General features: G+C 47.7%; 1 protein-coding gene across 2 annotated transcripts in view; it reads left to right on the top strand.

Moving 5' to 3' along the window:
* The first annotated feature begins 3,294 nt into the window (after positions 1–3,294).
* The window catches only part of LOC143208192 (uncharacterized), a 90,287-nt gene continuing 72,031 nt past the window's right edge, over positions 3,295–21,550 (top strand). Inside the window, exon 1 of one of the 2 annotated variants that reach the window (XM_076422360.1) lies at positions 3,295–4,592. In XM_076422360.1, the coding sequence (XP_076278475.1) occupies positions 4,476–4,592 (117 nt within the window). In that variant the 5' untranslated portion in view covers positions 3,295–4,475. The remainder of the gene's footprint in view (positions 4,593–21,550) is intronic. The other variant, XR_013008861.1, reaches the window with a different exon arrangement.

The following is a 21,550-nucleotide window of genomic DNA, read 5'->3' as shown; positions in this document are numbered from 1 at the left end:
AAACGTGGAGCCGAGAATTGTGGGTTAGAATCGAATCAACATTTTCCAGATCGACTATACGAAAATTATGGATCGAAGCTCCATTAATCCAGAGGATAGATACAGACTCAGGAGTCAATGAACAACGTTCGCTGTCATTCAGACACAGGCTCGAGAATTATGAATTAAAGTTCATATCCGTGACACTCGTACGATGTTTTGTGCGCACACGGTGAAAGACGACCGTTTCCGGAGATAAGATAGTAGAAAATAAATTGGAGTGTGACGGATCTAACGAGACGTAACGATAACGTGGTTTATCGCGTTGTTCTCGACGGAATTGTGCCAGATCTTCCTGAACCTCCGAAATTTCAAGAAAGCCACGGAAACTTCCATAATTCTGCAACATAGGGATACAAAATTTGACGTGTGTCAAAGCAACATATTTTCTCGATTCCCATTCGAATGCGTACAATTGAATAGAAAAGAAGTGCTGTACGACCTGAAATATTCCCTGATCCGGCCAGCTTTGTCCCCGTTTGAACGCAGATATGGGAGTACGGGCGTATTTATTTGAAAATGCGGGTTCCGCGGGCGTGCTCGGCGAATCCAGCCGCGAAATGACGCAACGTGAAATTCCTGAGGAAAAATACCGAAGGAAATTCAAAGCGTTGCTCCCCGGGCCGCTCTCGGAAGAGGCTGCGCGATGCATATCGCGGCACCGTCCGGTTTAGACTTTGTAATATTACAGACGACTTCTACGGTTAACTGTACATACACGCGATCATAGAAACAATAGAGGTGAGATAGGATCGCGAAACAGAAGTGGTCGTGGATTATCGGGGTAGAAGAGAAGAGAGAGAGAGAGAAGCCCGATGGGCAATGGCTCCTAGATATCCGCCGCGTAGGCTCTCCCGGGACAGGGTCGTGCACAGGGTACACGCGGTGTACACGAGAAGTGGCGACGTGGGCTGCTGGAGCTTTTCATCAAGTGGGTTCATCGGGGCCAAGAAGGCCCTCAGGAATGCGCTTGATCCAAAGAAGTGCCGAGAGAGACCGTCGGATACCACCGAAACGCCAACGAAAGAGACGGACGACGATGCGCGCGGACAAACGGCAAAAACATGATGCCTAATACTGTCTTCCTTCCTCCTGCCAGAGACTTCCTGCTACTCGAAGCTGGAGAAACCCTATACGAACTTCTATCCGCCTACATTCTTCAACGGTAGGACGTAATAAGTCCTTCGAGCCTCCACCGAACGGCTGCGAACGGCTCCGTTTTAGGGCAACGTTGTTTTACACCAGGGGTGGCCAATCTGTGGCTCATTGTATCTTTGCGCCTACTTATCCAACCTCAACAATGAACGTAAAAAGGTAGGAAAGGGAAAAAGGTTATAGTCCGGGTTATTTAATTGGCTGCGTCATGTGGTAGGCGGAAGAACTGGGTTAGAACTCCTTTATGAGCCAATATTTCATTTTAAATTATTTCTCGGTCGGCTTCGTGGAAGATGTGGACCGTGAAAATCTTTTTTTTTCGCGTCCGACTGTGCGCACTGTTTGAGAAATCGGTTGAATTTTCCAGTCGATCGCCCCCAGAAAAATCGTGCTCGTCTAAGCCCGCAACGATTAAAAATACCGAGTTCTCCGTCGCGTTTCTTCGACATCGGGGTGGGAAATGTAACCGGCATCGCTCTGGCGAGATATCAATCTATCCCGCGATCCGTAAATCGGTAGTCAGCGTGCGCGCGGCAGTGAAACGTTCAGCGGTTAGACGCGAAAGATAAAAAACCGTGTGAAATTCACGCGGGCGAGATATACGGCTATCGTAAAATCGGTAACTTTATCGGAATTTCGCCGATGAGTTTATCTGAGATCGGAGAATATTTACTAGGCTTACTTTCTGCTACTTGTAAGCAAACACGGACCAGTGGCTGGCGCACAGGGGAAAACATTTATCTGATATATAACACGTTTATAAGTTCCGCGGAGACGAGAGAGAGAGAGAGAGAGAGAGAGAGAGAGAGAGAGAGAGAGAGAGAGAGAGAGAGAGAGAGAGAGAGAGAGAGAGAGAGAGAGAGAGAGAGAGAGAGAGAGAAAGAGAGGGGCAGGCAGCGCGCGGCATGAAACTCAAGCTGAAGTACTCGGGGCTTGATAGGCAATGAAGTGTAAGTGGATATGTTTCGTGGTCTGCTAAAACACGATGATATCGGGGGGTTACTTCCAACCCCTCCACCGTCTCCGGGCCGGTGAAAATAAATGGATAAATCAACAAAACGTAATCCCGGCTTAATGCTCGGCGATTATTCGCCAGGCTGCAGCCGCCGTCGCGGTTTTTGCCAAACAGAAAGACTGTGCGGTCGCGCGCGCGCACGCGGTTTATTTTTAAAAACCGCGCCCGCCCTCGCTATAAGGATAAAGGAACGGTTTAAAAATACAATCGACGAAACGACCGCGAAACGCCGTTCGATCCGGCTCGGGGAATAAATCCGGCCGGGTAATCCTAATAAATACATTTTCGCCATTGTTCCACCCAGCGACAGCGGCGGTTACGATGTAATCAACGACGGGGTAAAGTTACATTACAAAATGTTAACGGCCGCGTATAGCCGGTCGCCGGCCACGATATTCGAAGCTATAGCCGCCGGCGCTGCGGATCGAAACGGCCCGAGGGGTGCCCGAGACTTCTAAAAGTACGATCCATATAAAAACGGCCGGACTTGAAGAGGAAAACACGTGTAACGGTGCAGCCTTTATTTCACCGCGTGTTATTCTTAGCGCCGCCGCTCGGTTCTACGTCGCATTGTTCCTGCAATAAAATGCGTTTGGAGATTGCATTTTTTAAACACACTGGAAAGAAGTAGTAGCGAATACAGTCTTAAGAGTACAACGTGATACAGACGTAGACGATGCAGATGTATAGAGGCATGCAGAAGCTTTCAATACTGTTTCCACGACATTTTAGAGTTTTCTTGGATTTGTGATAGCGGATAGAGGGTGTGGAGCCCGGATAAGGGCGAAAAATATTAGTAAAGTACCTGAAGAGTGGCGTCAGCCAGTGTTGGCGAGCCGTGCGGGCAGAGTGCATCGCGCGATGGTTGCTAAGGTTGCAACACTGACTAGCGTGGTGCATCGCGGGCCAGCTGACACGCAAGATGGCTGCCCGTGGCAAGGGCGTGGTCGCCGCGGTGAACCGCGCTTCTGCTGCGCTTTACGAAAACAGTTTTCAGCAAAACTCGTCGACGAGAATGGAATTCACTCCCGGGAAAAATCACCGAGTTACGGCTCGCACTTCCACATCGGGCACCCGTTAGCTCACCCACGTTGTTGCGAGTTTGCACGCGACGCGTACGCCGCGCGAGCACGGCAGCCATCTTCAGGTTCTCCTACCACCGTTCGCGCACGGTCCATCTGTCGCTGGCAGCCTCCACCACGTTCTTTCCTCGCTGCCTTGCCTTCGCTTGCCTGCTGCCTTGCCTTGCTTGCCTTTCTCTTCGCCAACCTATCCTTACTTTTGCCTATCCTCAGACCGCCTCTTCGGCTTTCGGGTTACATGCAGAGAATCTCGGCTACAACCGTCGTCGTCACAGTCTCAGAACGCCGCACCGCGCGCAATTTAGGAAATCTTACAACCGAGACGCAGGCCAGACCACCAACACCGTCCCGCCAGACCCTCTAACGATCGATATTGTTCTGTTTTACACGCCATCCGCTATTACACGGAGCCTACATCGAGTGCTCTGCCCTCCATGCAACGCAGCTCTTCCTGCGCGATACCATAAAAATGATTATTGCCCGTGTTTTCCGAGATGCGACCTACAATGCAACCACGATTATTTTATTGGAATTGAACGATTCTTCCTGTGGTTGTTTTATTTGGACGGTGGAGTCGTTGAAGATGACGTCGCATTCGGTATTCAGGGGCTCTACATTCTTTCGAAGTTAGGTATTGCAGGAGATGGATCCTTGCGCGACGCTCTATTTATCGACAGATTTTTTTAATAGTCTTGTAGAAATCGAGGTAAATAGCCGAGGATTTTTCGATGTCGTACCATTGGTGAATCAATTCTCATTATAGGAAATATGATCTAGCGAGTTCTCTCGAGATCATTATTTTAGAAACATAAAAATCGGCAATCCGCTTCGAGTCAGACTGACCCAAACATGAGGGTAAACTCGTCACTCCAAGCGAAAGTTCACGGGTGATCGCGTTTCGACAAACTTCTCCCGAGGTCAATCCGAAAGCGTTATTTCTACCACACGGCCGGGAAGATTCGAAATTTCGTTCCCCCATCGCGCATCATTCTCTCAACCCGCCCTTGTCGGCATTCCCCTCCGTAGCGTCCCCTGGCGTCGGCAGACGCGTCGCGCGGCGTCCCGTCACCGTCACGATACATTTTCGTGCGTGTCTTTTCGTGGAAAATCAACGACGACAACGAAACGACAGGAAGAGGAAAGAACGACGACGGTAAGATTTCGAAAGACGTTGCACGCTCTCGATGCGCGCGCTAGAAATTGTCATCGTCGTCGTCATGGTCGGGGGAGGGACGCATCACCGTGGAAAAGAAGGCGGAAAGTGCGGAGGAAGACGAAGAGGAAGTTTAAAAATATTTGGGGTAAGTGTAGACGAAACAGTGTGCGATTGTATGTTACCCGTTTCTGGTCGGCGCGGCGAGAGCTCGGTTCTCTCTCGGTTCTTGCTCGAGGCAGAGAGACTGAATGGTGGGAGACGGAATGGAGGGAGTAGTCAGCCATCTTGATCGTGTGCAGTGTCTTTGTTGCACCCGCGGAATCCCCGAATAGCTCCATCGCGGTCCGCGCTTGCGCGTTTCAACGGCGTCGCTGAATTTCTTCTTCTTCTTCTTCCACCCTTTGACACGTGCCGCCGCCCGATTCCCGGAGGAGCGAGAGACACTTATAGATTCGAATTCGAAGCGTGGTTTTAATCTCTCTCCTTGCCTCCTCGCCGCCTTTCTAGTCCTCTAAGGTCTTCTTGTTTTCCCGGCGACCGACCGACCGTATTCTCTCGCCGTGCAGCTCATTTTTAATCAGACGCCGCGCGAATGCGTCGCGACGCTCCCCAGCTTTCGATAGGGCACGCGAAATCCTCCACCGCGGATTTTATAAATTCCGCCCCCGGTAATTGGCCCCGGCGACCATCATCAATTCCCCGCCGGCTATTACAACGTTTTCAATATGGCGGACCCGGGTTTTGTAAATTCATTAATCGGCCGGCTCCGCGCTCGCGTCCGCTCGAAAAACTCGATTAATCGGTTCGCTTTCACTGTAGCACGCCCGCGTCCAATATCTCGGATGTATACGTTCGATAACGCGGCATTTATTATGCGAAACGATCGGTATCGCGGACGGCATTAATTTATTCCATCGCGGCCGCCATGATTGTAAATTGAATACGTGACGTATCGTTCGCGGGCCTGCGACTAATTTGATGCGCATTTCGAGCAATTAATAAACGATACCGGGGAATTATAGGTCGGGCCCGGTGCGGCCGCTGTTCGTTTATCGCGGCGCGCGAAAATTTTATTCGCCGAAGACAGCTTTTTACAGGGGCCGTTTTTCCCGGCGTATCTCTCTCCTCCGGCGAGAGAACGAGAGAGAGGGAGAGAGAGAGAAAGAGACCGTGCGCGCAGCCGGATGATTTGCTCGTATCGCGGCTCGTTTTCATGAATCTTTCACTCCAATATTTGCCATCAGCGTTGCAATAAACATTTCTATTTATCATCCCGGCGGCGTATTGCTCGATGCACGATTTGCAAACTGCCGGGCGCGCGATTGTGCGAGAGCCATCGGGCTTCTGCCGAAATCGAATCCACGGGCTGGGCGTGAGCACCCAGCGAAAATGCACCGGCGAAAACCAGTCCCGTATCACCGGTGCATCGCCGCGGCCTGATAAGAATCGAACCGCCCCTTTGGACTCGCGCGTAAGGATCGAATTAAAAATGATAATTATCGGAGGGGTGGTGGCCCGTAGTTTTTACTCGTTTTTTGCTTTCTTTCTTGCCTGGCGAGCAAAGAACACCCGAGGGTCAATTGAAAGTCCGATTATTATTCGTGCCTCGTAATTTCGTTGGCCGCGTCCCGATCGAGAAATCGCGAAGATCCACCGTAGATTTTCACGGCTCTCCGATTGCGGAGTGAGAATAATCGAAACGATTCGGCGCTTCTTCTGGGTTTCAGCGATGAAGTTATAATCGTTACTGCATTCTGAGGGCAGCCGTGTTCCCGGCCGCCAGAAATATTACACTTTTTCCAGCCGCGTCTCCGCCATTAGCCCCGAACGCGCTCGCTCAGACTTACTGCATATTGATCCCATCAATCCCGGGCCTCTCCTGCACTCGCCCTTCTGTCTTTCGTTTTCGCGCGCGTGCACAACGCCGTAAATCGAACGAGTTCTCGACCCGAGGATCGATACCGCACGAACATAATCGGAAAAAGTCGGGCTAATCGTCGTCGCCGTCGTGTCCGACTCTCGTGCCTCGTATGTGGGTCACAGTCATTCCGAATATTAATTGTTCGGGCGCTCGTATTAGAGACGACGAGCATCACAAGAAAAATTTCAAGACCATAAAGCTCCCCTCTGGAATTACACCGCCTTCTTTGGAACGTCGTTTATATTAGGTCGTTCGAACAGTAATTTCGTTTTTCGTATAGAGATGGCATTGCTTCTAAAACACAGTAAAAATGCTATTGTTTTTATTAAACTGTTCCTGAAGTCTAGACGCGAGCCAGTTCCAGCCTTAGAGCGTTTGTCGTTCAACAGGAAAAGCACGTTTAGCGACGCCATTACGTATCCGCGTCCGTATTTACGATTTCGAGCAGCTACTCGAAAAAATGTCCGGGTCATGCTTCACGGCGCTGATAAGCTATTGTTGCTATCGTACTAAATATTCATCATCCGTTTTCCTTTCGTGAACTATGCTGCGCACGGTTACAGTTGTCGGTACAATGTTCGTTCTCCTGCCGACCATAAATATTACGCGCAGCGCCGGTAACACGGTAGTGCGGTATGATAATTTTTATTCGATCGTTGGCTATTGTTCGCGCGGTAAAAATCGCATGTCTTGCGCGTTTCACGGCGGACGGACATTGCCAATGCACGCCTGATTTGCAATCCCGTGGTATGAATCACTGCTAACTATCCGGAGGCAATTATTTGCCAAGACGGTGTCTCTCTATTTCTGGGACTATTAATATCTGATTATTTATTGTCTCTTCAATGTGTGTCCTGCGATTTCTTACCGCTGAAGTGATCTGCTTCATCGCAGGACTTGGAAACTGTAACAATTTTCATTTCAGTAGTCTGCTAGTTTATTTGAAAGCGATTAAAATAGTTTCATCGGGTCCCATGGTATCGGTGGCGCGTCTTAGGTCAAATGAAATATACAAACAGGCCGGAGAGCTTTTTTCCGCGATTAAAATTAATCGCGAGGCCTGTGGCGCGGCGCGGCGGCCCATCAGAAGTGTGAAATTTTAAGAATAATCCGTAACGCGGTAACGAGGGGAACGAGCAATCTGGTTGCACTTTTATGCGCCGTTTGGCACACGAGACGCACGTCGCACCTATAAAACGCATAAAACGTCAGGTATAAATGGCCCGGGTCCGCTCGCTCGCGCGCGTTCTCTTTCAGACACCGAACCTTTTAAAACGCGCGCGCCTCCACCTCGGACACGGATTCAGTAAAAGTTGCCTTTTGTTTGATAGCCAACTAAATCGGCCCGGCAAACCCCTAATGCGTCATTACTGTCGGGTTTTACGGCTGCCTCGTATCATTTCACTTAAGTATATTGATATGGCAACGAGTTCTTGACCTGCCTCAACGCCAACGAGTCCTGCCGACTCTCGCTTAACACGCTCGCAACCGTGTATGTACAAACACGTTTGTCACTTGTTCTCTCTCTCGGCCGTGATTTTTGTGCGAACCTTGCAATTTCGCGGTATGCAAATATTTGGACCGGCGGCGTTGTGCACGGGTAGAAAAGCGATGGCCGTTTCATCGAGTTTCATCGACCCTTTCGACAAGGAGGTTCGCGAGAGTTTCCCCTTTTTCTCCGGTCCTATTGCAGCGTATCATCAACGCGCGTAAACGCGCAACCCTCGCATGCGAGAGCACCGTAATTATCCGCGGACCGTGAGACACTTTTCACGGAAGTGGACGATCGACACGGCGTCGTTCCGTCGACGACTATGCCTCGCTGATAATAACACGCTATCGTCCCGCCACGCCACCTCTTCTCGAGCCTGAAACTGTCCTTCTTCGGGAATATTCCGAAACACGGGCTATCCGAGCGGAAAACAGAGTTTAACGCGGGGCAGTCTCCGACGAGATTACCGGGCCGGAACGAATCGACTTATTCCCTTTTTGCAAAGTCAATCGACAACTGACGCCACCGTGTAATTTCCGAGCAATTATTTGCTTTAAGCGAATTGGAGCACGTAATGATCTGTGTTTTATTTAGCTGCCGGTTTCTTAAGCTTTATGGACGCTGGTCACGTATGGACGGGATCGCAAGATGGCAGCTGGGTACCGAAAACGCTATCTAGTCTTCGTCGTGCCAGTAATGTCACTATCCTCCAATTTATATAATTACTGGGAAACTTACTATTTTTTTCAAGTTTCGTCCTAGGTATCCTTTCTCGAGCGCCAGATCAACTTTTGACGATTAATTCACACTCGAATAAACCGGAAATGATACGAAATCGTTACGGAATCGATCGATATGAGACAGATCTGATGTTAGAGCTACGGTTGGATTTTCTCTAGGAGCAAACGCGAGAATGATGTTAGAGCCGCGTTGGCCAGAGCCGAACTAACTCTTGGTCCCTTAACCCCACGGTTTCTGCTCATCGTCAAACGGACGTTGTCCTTGACTGGCGAGGAGAGCCAGAAAAAAATGTGTTGCTTCTTCAATAAGGGAGCCGAGGAAAAAGGCAGAAACCCCAAAATGGGCAATTGTAGGGTTTACGAGGTCAAGTCGGGGCATAAACGGTTAGTTTCAGTCGCAGGCCGGATCCGACGGGACGGGATGGCCACTTCCGACGGATTGGTGTTCTTCTAGACATTACCTGTTACCCGGCTGTGACCCTTTACGGCTGTGCCCTGGTCGTAAACCAATCTTTCGTCACGGACGATGCTTTTTTTACCAAAAACGTGGCTGTCCTTTCCTGGACGCTGCAGTCGCTTCTCGACGTTCTTCTTTCACCAGCAGAATCATTCTCGTCGTTATTTACTTTTCCTACTCGACATTATGCCGTTGAGATAAAATGTTAATTGTAAATATTTGAATCTTGTGATATCATACATTCAATAATAATTGCGTTCCATTCCGACGGACGCAGGCAATGAAGGAATTCTATCCTGAATAATCTCTATTTTATCGAAATAATCTTGTGAACAATTTTTTACCCGGTCTCAGGATGAAGTCATAAAGTTGAACTTGCAAGTTATTAATTAGAGATCCAAGAATTCCCTTCAACAGTTTCGCTGAATGGTAAGCAATCTGACTATAAATCTGCCGCGATAAAAGTTACGGCGCGTGTAACGTTTTTACGAGGAAACGAGTGGTATCGGGGTATAATACCGCGGGCGGGTGGAAGCGGTTAGGTCGTTAGACGTCGAAGAAACAACGCGTTCTGTTGTTGAAGCCGGAATTTCGAGGGTTTACGAGGTCAAGCGAATCGTGAAGCGTCTGATTTCGCCGAGTCGAAGCGCAACGACCTTGCAGGTTTGCCTTTTTACCGGGCACGCCGGGGGTGCCCGACGCCGGCTATGACCCTTTATGGGTATTCCTGCCATAAACACCCTCTCTGTCACCCCGTTAAATGCTTTTTTAGCCAAACCGGCCGTTTTTAACAACCCTTGAGAGACCTCGGACCCGTCTACCACCCGGTTCCCCCGGGTCTGACTTGTCTGAGCCGGTCGACCGCTGTGGAAGAGAAAAAAGCCGCACTATTGCAGGAAACGCGGCACCCCGGCTATTCTTTTCCGAGCTTTTTACGAGCAGCCTTGAAATTCCTCGCAATTTCGTAACTGCCTTCCTGGCTGCTGGGTTACGGACGGATTTTTTAAGGTCTTTTTGTGGCCACGTCGAACGACGACAGAGAGGAAAAAACGAGTCGGGCCCTAGGTAGTCAAGGAGTATAAAACACGGTGCGGACCCTTGCCAGTCCTTGAAACTCACAGAAAGAATATCCGGCTGTTTAAGGAAATCGCGTCGACCGTGACACCCGTGATTCTAGGTAATTGTCAGGATGTCAGGTAAAAAGCGTGATTTCCTGAAAAAAACAGAACTTCTCGCCCAGAGCCGCGAGTCTGTTTCCCGACGCCGACGGGGATGGTCGATGGCCACAATCTTTTTCTCCGTTTCTTCTTCTTCGGTATCGTGCACCCGGTTCGGTAAATTAACGGCAGTTCGGCTATTAATTCCAGTCTCGGTGCAGTCTCGCCTACCCGTTCGTCCCGATTGACCGCTTAGGCAAGACAGTGTGCAGTTCTTTACGATATCGATCTGCGAGAAACTTCTTGTATCGACACCTGTACACGCCGTAAGTATACCGACACTTGTTGGAATCTGGCCAATTGCTTTTTATCTTCGTTATGACCCTAAGTTATTGCTAGGGAACTGTGCATTGTACTCGGATTTTATGTTTCACTTATTAAGAATTTTATTGTAATTTCTACGACTTTATGGTGCGATTTTTATAGCTTCTTCCAAAATTAAAGACGTATTTCTTGTCGATTTTGCAACATTAAGATTGCAAGAATAATTGTGGTCTTACAAAATACAGTCGAAATGATCCTGTCTATACTCGGAACGACTGTGTTTCTTCAATTATTACAGTTTTGTTCGTGGCAATTAATGTTGCAATTTTTTAAATGAAATTTCTCAAAATTATGAAATGTGTAAAAAAACATCCAGTGGAAAAAATTGTTCGTTCAAAATCAGTCCACAATTATTCTTGTGAAAAAATTCAGTGACAATGGCGTACGATGAAAATTCTAATATTACCAAAAAACGGTCCCGTACATCTCCCTGCTTTCCTGCGATTATTCGAACGGTGATTAGAGCCGGCATCGTGTTTACGGCCTGCAGCGTACCTGGACGCCAGGTAATTAGGCTCAGGTCGATGGATGGTCGTTCGTTCCTTGTCCGAGTAAATACTCGGTGTGTCTCACGATCGCTTTTTCTTGTTACGCGCCGTTGCAAATCGCCTTGAACCCTGACGCCTGTTCATCGGATTGAGACATCTACGCGGACCGTGCTCTCGCGGCATATGTGAGCCCGCGAACGTGACGGGAATTATCGGCGGCTAGAGACTCGTTGCATAAAAGTTTAAATAAGGCAATGATCGCTCGAGATTACCGACGACTGCTCAGCGGGGCGCAGATGGTTTTCTTTCTCTCGAGCTTCGCGAGCGAGCTCCTGTTTCATTGCGCAATTTCGCCGACTGCAGCCGCGAACAAAGAATCGCTGCCTCGGTTTTCTTCTGCAACCCGATATTCGCGGAAGAGCCGCCTCCGTTTATTGAAAACTGGTTGTTCGACCCGTTACCGCTGACTTTTACGCGCCTCGTTCCTCTCGGCGACACGTGTGTGCGGTAGCGCCCCGATCCTTGCACCGGGGGGATGCACTCCCAACTGCGTTCCTCCACTAATTTTTCGTCACCGATTTTTCCCCAGGAAGGCGGCGGCGGCCCTTTTTCTGAATACGTTGAACGATTTTTATCGCGTGTTTTGGAGAATTATTTTTATAAAACATTGTGCAGCCCTGTTTATTTAGCCTGTTCCTTTGGAAGATGAAATATTTTTCCAGTGGAATAAAAACTGCTCGATTATGTGTGTCTTTGATTGGTATTTTAGAGTCGTAGTCACGCATGGTAGAGTAGTTATCTAGGGTTAAGTTCGTGATGAGATTAACGAGGCTATCAATCAGTAGCGTGAGACCTCCTTACATATTCCCGTGTTATCTTTTATTATATTTACGTAGGGTCTTTGTTATAGATCCGATGCGCTTTAGGTGCATTTGCATCGTTAACACGTTCCGGACGTGTAAGCTTGAACTTACGGGGAAGCAATGAATTAATAGTTGTAATAAACAGCTAATAAACTCTGTTAACACTTAATTAGTCAGGTCGTTGCGCAAAACATTTTCATATGCTTCTTTGAATTATGATTTTCAAAGCATTGTGCACTCTGTAAAAATAGTATTTAAAAATAAGTGGTGACATTAACATTTTATTCATAGAAAGTGTAAATATGCTATTATTCATGTAAAAAAATTCTTCGAGTGTCGGAGAGACCACACCTAATCAGTTAATGGCCCAGAAGACTTATTTTCCCAGCCTCAAAATGGCTTTCTGGTTAATTATAGCGACAGAATCCATTAGCATCGATTACAACTCAGATTTAAGTGTTACGAGACTTTCAGTATTACTAAACTGTTTTTTCCTCAGGTCGAAGCCAATGTTAGCAAAATGTATTAAAGGCAAGAGATTCAAATATTTCTATACTGTGATACCATATGCATTTTTAATCAGCATAAAGAGCAGAGGCAATAAAACCAAAATGATTATCATTGCCAAATATATTTCCAGCGGAACAACAAGAAAATTGCTTTGAATTCTGCGGCAACCTTGATGTTTCATGCTTGACACACCCGCTACCGTGATATGTAATAGCCAGTCAAAATAAATGGACGCATCCACTTCTGATGCAAATGTGCTGCAACTAAAATCCGAGTTTCTTCTCTCCTCGCTCTCTACGCTTTGTTTATTTTAGTAACAAGTACATAGTTGCAAGCTATCGTCCCTACTTCCACAGTCCGAATGCAACTATCGGACTGTGCAGCACTATGCAACCCTGCAGCCTCTCTTTTTCTTCTCGTCACTCGGCAACGTCCGCTAATGCATTCGCGCGACCGCGACCGATAAATAATTCACCGCGATGCAGCAGAATTATAACATAACGCCGGCCGAGCCACTGTGCAAATAGCAATCATTTTCGCACAGTTACCACAGTAACCGAATGTTCGACCGGAGTTACACGTTACCGTGCAAATTACCGCGCGGCAAGTTGGTAAAATCACTCATAGGGAATGGTCCGGCGGGCCTGAAACTTTCATACGGTCAATCTAAACGCGACCGGGACAGTTCCGGTGGCTGACGGGTTTCCTGGACCTGGCTAGAAATACCCTAGATCGCGTGGTCTCGCATACTATGCTGCCTAAGTGACCAAAATAAAAAAAGAGGACCGTTTTCCTGTCGGCTATTGCGTGTAGGCTTTGCTAGTTTGTCCTGCGACACTCGGCGTAATTGAATATTTATGCAAAACTGCAGGCTTCCGGAATTGTGAATGTAATCCAGGTTCGAAACGCCGGGTCTGACGGCGCAATAGCCTCGACGAGTACGCTAGAATCGCGGAAGCCAGAAGTCGGACTAGAAGTTAGGTCCCAAAACCCGGTTGATTCTAGCGCATCCGCGCCATTATTCGCTTTCGGACATTGGTCCGGAACGGTGTGTCCCTGTTGATTCAAAAGAGTTTCAACGACGGCTTAGCGGGTCGCGCCGCCGTAGATCGTGGCCGGTGGCGTAGCACATTTATCCATGGAAATAGGAAGCATTGCTCCTGCGCGAATGGGTAAATAGGTATCGATAGATGCATAAAGCCTGTGGCAGAGAGGCCGCGGCCATTCGCATTGTGCCCGTCGGCAGGGTGGAGCTTTCCACGGATACACGCGGTGCGAGAAGAGCCGACCCAGCTCTGGGAACGATGAAACGAGAGAGGCTTCCAGACGAGGGAAGGGGAGAAAGGGGGATAGAAAGAGAGAGAAAGGGTCAGATGGAATGAGAGAGAATCGGGCCAGAGGGGCTGAGATACGGGGGGGATCGAGAGGGAATAGCGCGCGGCGGTCCATAACATGCGGTAGTAACTAACCGGATTCCGGTGGGCTATGCGCGGCAGCACCATCGCCCCATACGGCGTAGAATATGGGGAATCTATGGGCTCATATCCACGACCCAAACTGTACACTAGCCAAATGGACGCGGCAATAACGGCCCGTTAACGCTAATTCGCGGAATTCTGATTGACGATGGCCGCAGGGAGCGGGTGTGCCCCTCAATTTCTGTCTCTCCGCACTCTCTCTCTCTCTCTCTCTCTCTCTCTCTCTTCTCTCTCCACAGCCCCCGTCAACCTCTTCTCACTTTCGAGATGCTATACGGTCGTGATCAGTGGCGCCGGACACATTTTTCTGCGGATCTATCGCTCGGACCTCCCTGGTTGCCTTGGTCCCAAATATTCACCCTCTGCGATCCTGTTTCGAGCCAGACTTCACATTAACTTCCGCATCAGTCATTATACTCATTCAAAGTACATCAATTACTGTGTCCGTGACTTTGAATGCGGGTCCGACTGGTTACTAGGTACACTTCATTTTGCTATTGATTGAAGTCACAATTTCAACGAGTAAGGTCTTTTCTTGCCCCGCATGTCTTCTTTTCAGCCAATGTGTGCTTCTTCGGCACTCAAATGCTTAACAAAGGAGACACGTTTACTGTCTTGTCTATTTCTTCAACCATGTCCCATTGTACAAACTATAGAGTGATTTCTAGCGAAGGAAGAATGTTTACCACGACGTCCAGGTAGACCAGGTGATTTTTGATGCCGAAGGTACTAATATGGCCGCATTGATCCCCGCACCTTCGACGCCATTGCGTCCTATGTCCCCTATTCCTCTTCCTCCCGCCAGTACATGCACTTGCTCTCCGGCTGCTTTACACCACGAATCCCAAATGCGAGCCCAAACACCGCGACTCAGCCCTAAAACCCTCCGAGAGCTCAAGCGGCATACATTAAGTCCGCTCGCAGACAATGTTTCTTCGTCTTTTCTCTTTTTTTCTTCGTCGAGCTTCAAAGGCGGGATACCTTTTTGCAGAAAGCACCTGTGTCTGCTGGAAAAAGTTCGCTGAATATACCTCCGGGCTTCGCGGCCCGTAATCTTTTTAATCTCAAGGATAACGGCACACATGTGCGCTTTTAAGTTCAGCTCAATCGTGATACATGCGCGCCACATTTCTCTCATCCCCTATTCTGCTCTTTTGCGCGCACGGACCATCAAAATTTGTGCATTTTTCATAATTATCGACGCTTTGATGGTAGTCGATATTTATTCGATAATTTTTATAGATACAATCTTGGATGTTGAAATGCAAGTGGATTTGCATTTCTGAAAAAGTAGATCAAAATGGGCCTAGGCCAGTAGAAAAATGAAGAAGTACATCCTGGAAGTGGCCGATCTGAATTATTCGACCTCCACTAAAATTAAAACGACCCACCTTCCGTTATAAACAATTTCCAACGAAAATAAATTTTCTTTACTAAATAAATCAACAGAGATCGCTCTCTTACGTTTCCTGAACCATGCCACGTTTATTGTTCGCTTCTCTCACATTGTTGCTCTTGGCAAATAGATCTTCGTAAAACAACCAACGTTTTTGAAAAATCATCATTCGCTGTCAAGCGCTGGCAGAGTTTCCTCAGCGAACATCGAGGAAACGTTAACGTTCTGCAGGATTTACTAAAGCATAATCCAGTCAAACAAATTTGATCTTGCTCTTCGTCATCCCTAATTGACCGGGCCGACGCTGATGTCCGCTGTTACAACCGCAGGAATTGGTCTCGTCAAATTGTTTTTAATTTGAACGGTTCCAGGCGGCTCCCGTGTTAGACACGGTCGCCTAAACGAGCGTTTTCATCGGTCGATTGACAGAGTCGCCGGGTTCCGGCGACGCGACGGTGTTCTTCGTTTTCGCGAAACGGTCGTCTTTTTTTTGTTGTTGTTCGAGATCCGATGAGATCACCGTTTTAATTGCATTCCTGAACGAAACCTATCGTAACAAACATTGCGTGCGCTCGAACCTTCCAATTAAAGCCGACCGTTTGCCGCATTTCACCGTTTATTTATAGACACCGCGGTTAGCACGCACGCTTTTGCCGCTGTGGATGCTCACCCTCGTAAATGTGTCGACGTTTCGCAAAATGCATAGTCGCCAGAATTTCCTAAGAGTGTGAAATTACGTTTCCTCGGGCGGCGGCGGCGGCGGATCGCCATCGCCCGTAATTTCTGCGATCATTTCCTAGCGACAGTTCCGCCTAAAATTAATACAAAGAGGCCGTTAAATCAGTGTCAATTAAAACGGAAATTTACGCGGTGACACTCGAGGAAACGTGCTCTGGTCACCGTGATCGGGGAGGGGAAAAGAAAAGGAGGACGGGGAAGGGTGCAGCAGGGTGGCCCGCCAATTAATTGTATAAATAGAGCGTGAGAAATTATCCCTTTGACCAGGTAACCCGAAGCCCGGGCCGAAAAATTCGCGCGATTTTTCGACGAGCAAGGGGACAGACTGAATGAGCCTAAAAGAAAGAAAAATCGATCGGGGGACCAGTTGGACCAGTTCGCCATTTTGAGCACCCATGCCAGGGATACGCCACTGTAAAGCGATTTTTAGGCCCGGCCGTATAGGCACCGTTATCGTTAACGCGCCAGATTAGTTTCTGTATTTCAATTAAATACAAATTGTCTCTCGAATACAGACATTCGGTTTTGAAAAAAGGATCTCGACGAGATAAAAAGCAGATTCGTTAAACCTCTCTCTCTCTCTCTCTCTTTCGTTTGTCATGCCGAAAAGAGTCATCGGGAAATACTACATACGAATTTGTCCACATGTGTCTCATTACTAGTAGTTTTGGGATTGCCACTGGCCGCGGATTAGGACAACCATATGGGCGGCAGGTACGAGAACCCCTATACCCGGAATATTGCTGGATAAGAGACTGGACCCAATTAAAGCGCTAATAACAAGCGTTGTCCGACCAACTTGTTCTCCCTTCCTCCTCCCCCGCAAACGTGAATTTACACGTGGATAGCCACGGTAGTTTCCACTATTCCGGAATATTTTAATGTGCCCCCACGGCCCCGAACTTCCCTGTTCTTGTTCTTTTATGGTCTGGATTGTTTAGCCGCTGACGGAGCTCCTATTAGAACAGTGTTACGTATTAATCGAAATTCACGAGCTTGAACAACTAGATTTTCCACGTGCGCCTGATAGAAGACATTCTAAACGGCTCCATTTATCGATGGCAATCATTTCTAAGATCCACATTTATAAAATTTATTTGAGACACGAGGCGTTTTATTAGGTCGTTCGGAAAGTAATTTCGTTTTTTGTGTAGTGATGGCATTGCTTCCATTTGTTATTGCTAGACTCCGGATTTTATGCATTTATAACAAAAATGAGCAAGTGCAATTTAAAACAGTGAACATATTAAAAGACCCTAAAAGTATTAATATATTATTTTCGCCACATTAAAAAATTATTAATGAAAAACATAAATTTATACTTAGCTCCTGCGTCTTCCAATTGGTGCACAAACTTTTTATTTTGCATAAACATCCGGAGTCTAGTTATTACTTAACCTTATTTTAAATCATCATATCTTGACAGCTGACATTTCGGACGGCATTTCTTGCCTTGTAGTGCTCTCCAACTTTCCAAGTGTTTTTCTCAATTAAAATCACCTTTTACTTTTTTATTACTGCGAGGGTAAAAAGTGCACGAAAGACGAAGTTGTGTGCTGTTTAGGAGAGGATGTACCATCAGATTACTATTTTTTTTCTTTGCTTCTTTCAACATTTTTTATGCGGTGCAAATAAATTCGTAAAAAGCCATACAACACAGAGTGGTAGAAAATTAGCTTTCATTTTCCCTTGCGAAAACGAAGTGACTTTCCGAACGACCTAATAATTACACTAACATAAAAAATAATTTCAGCTGAAACGAACTGCGAATTACGATGAAACGATTTAATATTCGGACGCTCTAAAAAATACGATAACTTTTTTAATATTGCACTATACGATTATACGTTTATTGTGAAGCTAGAGCAATTAGTTTATTACAGGATGTGGAAAGAAATTCTTTCAAAAATCGCAATTGCAATTTTCAGAATACGTTTAATTGACACAGATCTACAAAACGTATTTTTTAAATTTTCAATATAGGCCCACATAAAAAAGTTGTAAAATGAAACTTCTAGTATTTTTTCTACAATTCCGATCAATTGCAATTTTTGAAAAAATTTCTTTTCACATCCTGTAGTAAACTAATTGCTCCAGCTTCCCAAAAAAGTTCACATCGTATAGTACAATATTAAAAAAGTTATCGTTCTGTTTAGAGCGTTCGAATATGAATTCAGTTCACTGTATGCAACCATTTTCACCGCACTCTAAATAGAATGATTTTATCCTTGCGTCAGTGCATAATCGACGAGTGCAATGGCAATCTACTGACTCATTTGGAGGTCCGTCGATCGTCTCGATTGCATCGACAGTGAGAACCGTGTCAAACGTGACAGCACTGTCAACGAGAACGGCCCTTTGATTCGTGAGAAAAACGTCGTTTCGTACACGCCAGACGCGTGTAAATCGCTGGATAATCAGTCGTGTGTGTCCGCGGTCTCATGTCCCCGTACTTGACATTCTTCAAGGTAGTACCGAGCTCGGTGGGTGGCCGGATGTTAGGAAGTGATAGCCCGCGGAATTAATTAGGTTTATCGAGATACGTAGCGTCGCAGCGGTGTCTCGGGCGTAATGGCTCGGAACGCGGCTAGAATTGAACGCGGCTCGTCGGAAAAACCGAGACTAACCTTAACTCTCGGCCATAGTAACTCTGGGACCACGACGCGGTGCTAATCGCCTTCTCCGAGTGCAGTTTTATCTATGCAAATGAGCTCTCGTTCGGCGAGCGTGTTCGATTACCCCGCCGGTCTCCCCTAATGTCTCTTAATTGAGACAGTATCAGGGATTTGACATGGTTGTCGTAATAACCGGAGGAAAATGGCGCATTCGCTACCGAACCGGCAATTACAAGCTTGCTAATTACGGCGTTACGTGCACGAATGCTAGCTCGAGGACTCGCGGACACTCGCAGACACCGATGACTCATTAACGCCTCGTACTCGTCGATTTCCGCGTTTTACGAACTACCAGATTCCCTCGTGAACGTCGCTCGGGCTCGCTTCCTCCAACGATATCTCGTTTCGCTTTATACGGATCTCTCGTTGCGCATCTAGCGAAAAGTCTCAGCCGCATTTGTAAATCTACCGCCTACGTGTCGTGCGGGACACTTCCGACTGCTGTAATCGTTATTCAGACGGGGCTAGCTCCGCGCAGAATTATTCGCAGATAGACATCGACGGTATTTACGCGAAATTTTATCGGGACGGGGAAGTGCCCGATACTTTGAAGCGCGGGCAACTGGTATAAATACGCCGTATTTTCCCGTCCCGATGAAACGCGACGCGTATTTTGATGGCGCCGATTTATGGCGACGCGGAGACGTTTCGGGGGAGTATTCGGGGCGTGGAAAAGCTGGCGCTTCCTATTCGGGACGCACAAATTAATTCGCTGCGCACAATAAAAGCAGAGAAAATTCCAAAATTATTGACACACTCGATACATTGGATTATTCATCAGTCCTCCTATGGCCGATCCAAAATGGCGACTCGACAGGTTGATATCGGGTCACTTTTAACACAGAGCTCCATTATACACGGTTCCACGGTCTAGAATCTAGACCGGAGCTTCCCGATGCAAAATATTGGGTTGCCGCATAAATTCCATCTGCCGAAGTGCATCTTCCACAACTTCGAAGTTCGAAACCGGTTTGCACGTACTTCAAACTATGCATTTTCCGTCGTTACTTATGATTGGACTACAGCTCTCCCTATTTATGGTACGTGCAAATTTGTTAAATACTAAGCAACGTGTATATTGACGAACATTAATAACATGTTTATGTTATTTTTACCCGAAGCTTTCCAATCGACGATCAAAATTTATCCCTTACTTGTATCCGCAAAAGCAACCTATAAAAATAAGAATTTGCATGAGAATCGGTGAAGTAAATGCTGCTGAGTTAGAACTGTTGAAGTTTCGCTCGTGTTGGTGCCAATCTGCGAGAGATATAGTGCACGGGGAATAAGTGGCTGCTGCAATTACGGTCTTTCCTGTTGCGAATTTATTTATAATCTCCTCGAAGATCTGCATCTCGAAAGAGTTCCAACTGGTCGAAAAATCAATTTCGCAGTTCAGAGGTCGGCGTCCATCGGCGGAACATCTTTTCGGTTATCTTTCGATCGAGCGGCTCGTTCGAAATGCAGGAAAAAGCGCGACACACGGGTCCGGTTCTCGGAAAGCCGTCTACAAAGCGATTCTGTCGCTGTTTCGTAGCTCCGGAACGGTCTCCGGAGAGCAGTTCTCTAGCGTCACGTAAGACGCTCGTGGAATCAGATCGTGGACACACACGGGCAGTTGGTGTGCGCACACGGTGGATTCACGTGTGCCCATCGAGGGCAGAGATTCTCCAGGAAGATGAAAGGGAGAAAATCGGCGGCGTGCGGTGCACGTGCAGGTAAACCGAGCGAGCCCGTGGCTGCACTACGCCGCGGCCGAATGCATTAATCACCGGGTCCGGCGATGCATGAGCATGCATTACGCTCGCTTTCGCCTCCCTGTGGCTTTCTTCGGGGCTGGGCCCTGGCTCTATACAGTACGGAGTCACGCACCGCTCGAAACAGTGCGCCAGATTTCCATAATTCCACCTTGTATTTCTTCATACTCTATCCGGTCATTCATAAAAATTTCACTCGGATCGCTTTCGACCGATCGAAGGGCTGGGGCTGACTCAATAATTTTCATAGGGAACTATTTATATTTAAAATTTATCGCAGTTCTCTGAATCGAAAGCGAACTTTTCAGAACAACGAGGACTCGTGCGTTGCACAAAGCTCGATCTTGGTGCGTGCTGGAACTTGGCGTGTCCGCGGTCTGGAAATCCGCGGTTTCGGCGCGCGGTCCGCGTATTCGCGATTAATATTCATGCGGTCGTTGGTCGGGCGGTTATTCCGCGGACATATAAATGGCCGTTAAAAATCGTTAACGTTCAAGGAGCGTCCGCGCGCGCGCTTGAACCCTGTGGGGGTTGAAGACGATTCCGGGAGCGGAGCAGAGAGAGAGAGAGAGAGAGAGAGAGAGCCGGCTAGCGGAGAGAGCGGGAGCGATGGCTCGTCGAAAGGCTGTATCTCAGAGAGAGATTCCGAGCGCTCGGCGCACGGTAAACTCGGTTATCATAGCCGCGGCGGCGCATTATCCGCGAAATCTAATTGCTGATACTACGTGAAACAACGCGCGGTGTCTTAGGTTAATGTGACGCGGCTCTCTGATATGGTACCGAGGCAACGAATGCACGCGGGGGCCCCCGGAATGAATAATTCAAGCCACCATGGCGGCCGCGCAACCAACCAGCCCCAAGTCCGCAAGAGGCTGTTTCGCGCGCGCTGCAGCGAGAGAACCTCGGGCATTCCTGCACGCATTCGCCCCAACAGCGATTGTAAATCCCGACACCGGCGGGGTTATGCTCGATCTTATGCGCCAATGAGCACAGAGAATGAAATACAACGTCCTGCTTCATTGCGTTCGCTTTGTCGCGAGCAGTTCG

The sequence above is a fragment of the Lasioglossum baleicum genome, chromosome 4 (genome assembly GCF_051020765.1).
Source record: "Lasioglossum baleicum chromosome 4, iyLasBale1, whole genome shotgun sequence".
NCBI lineage: Eukaryota > Metazoa > Arthropoda > Insecta > Hymenoptera > Halictidae > Lasioglossum > Lasioglossum baleicum.
The sequence above is the reverse complement of the archived record's forward strand: the minus strand, read 5'-3'. Positions and strand labels throughout refer to the sequence as shown.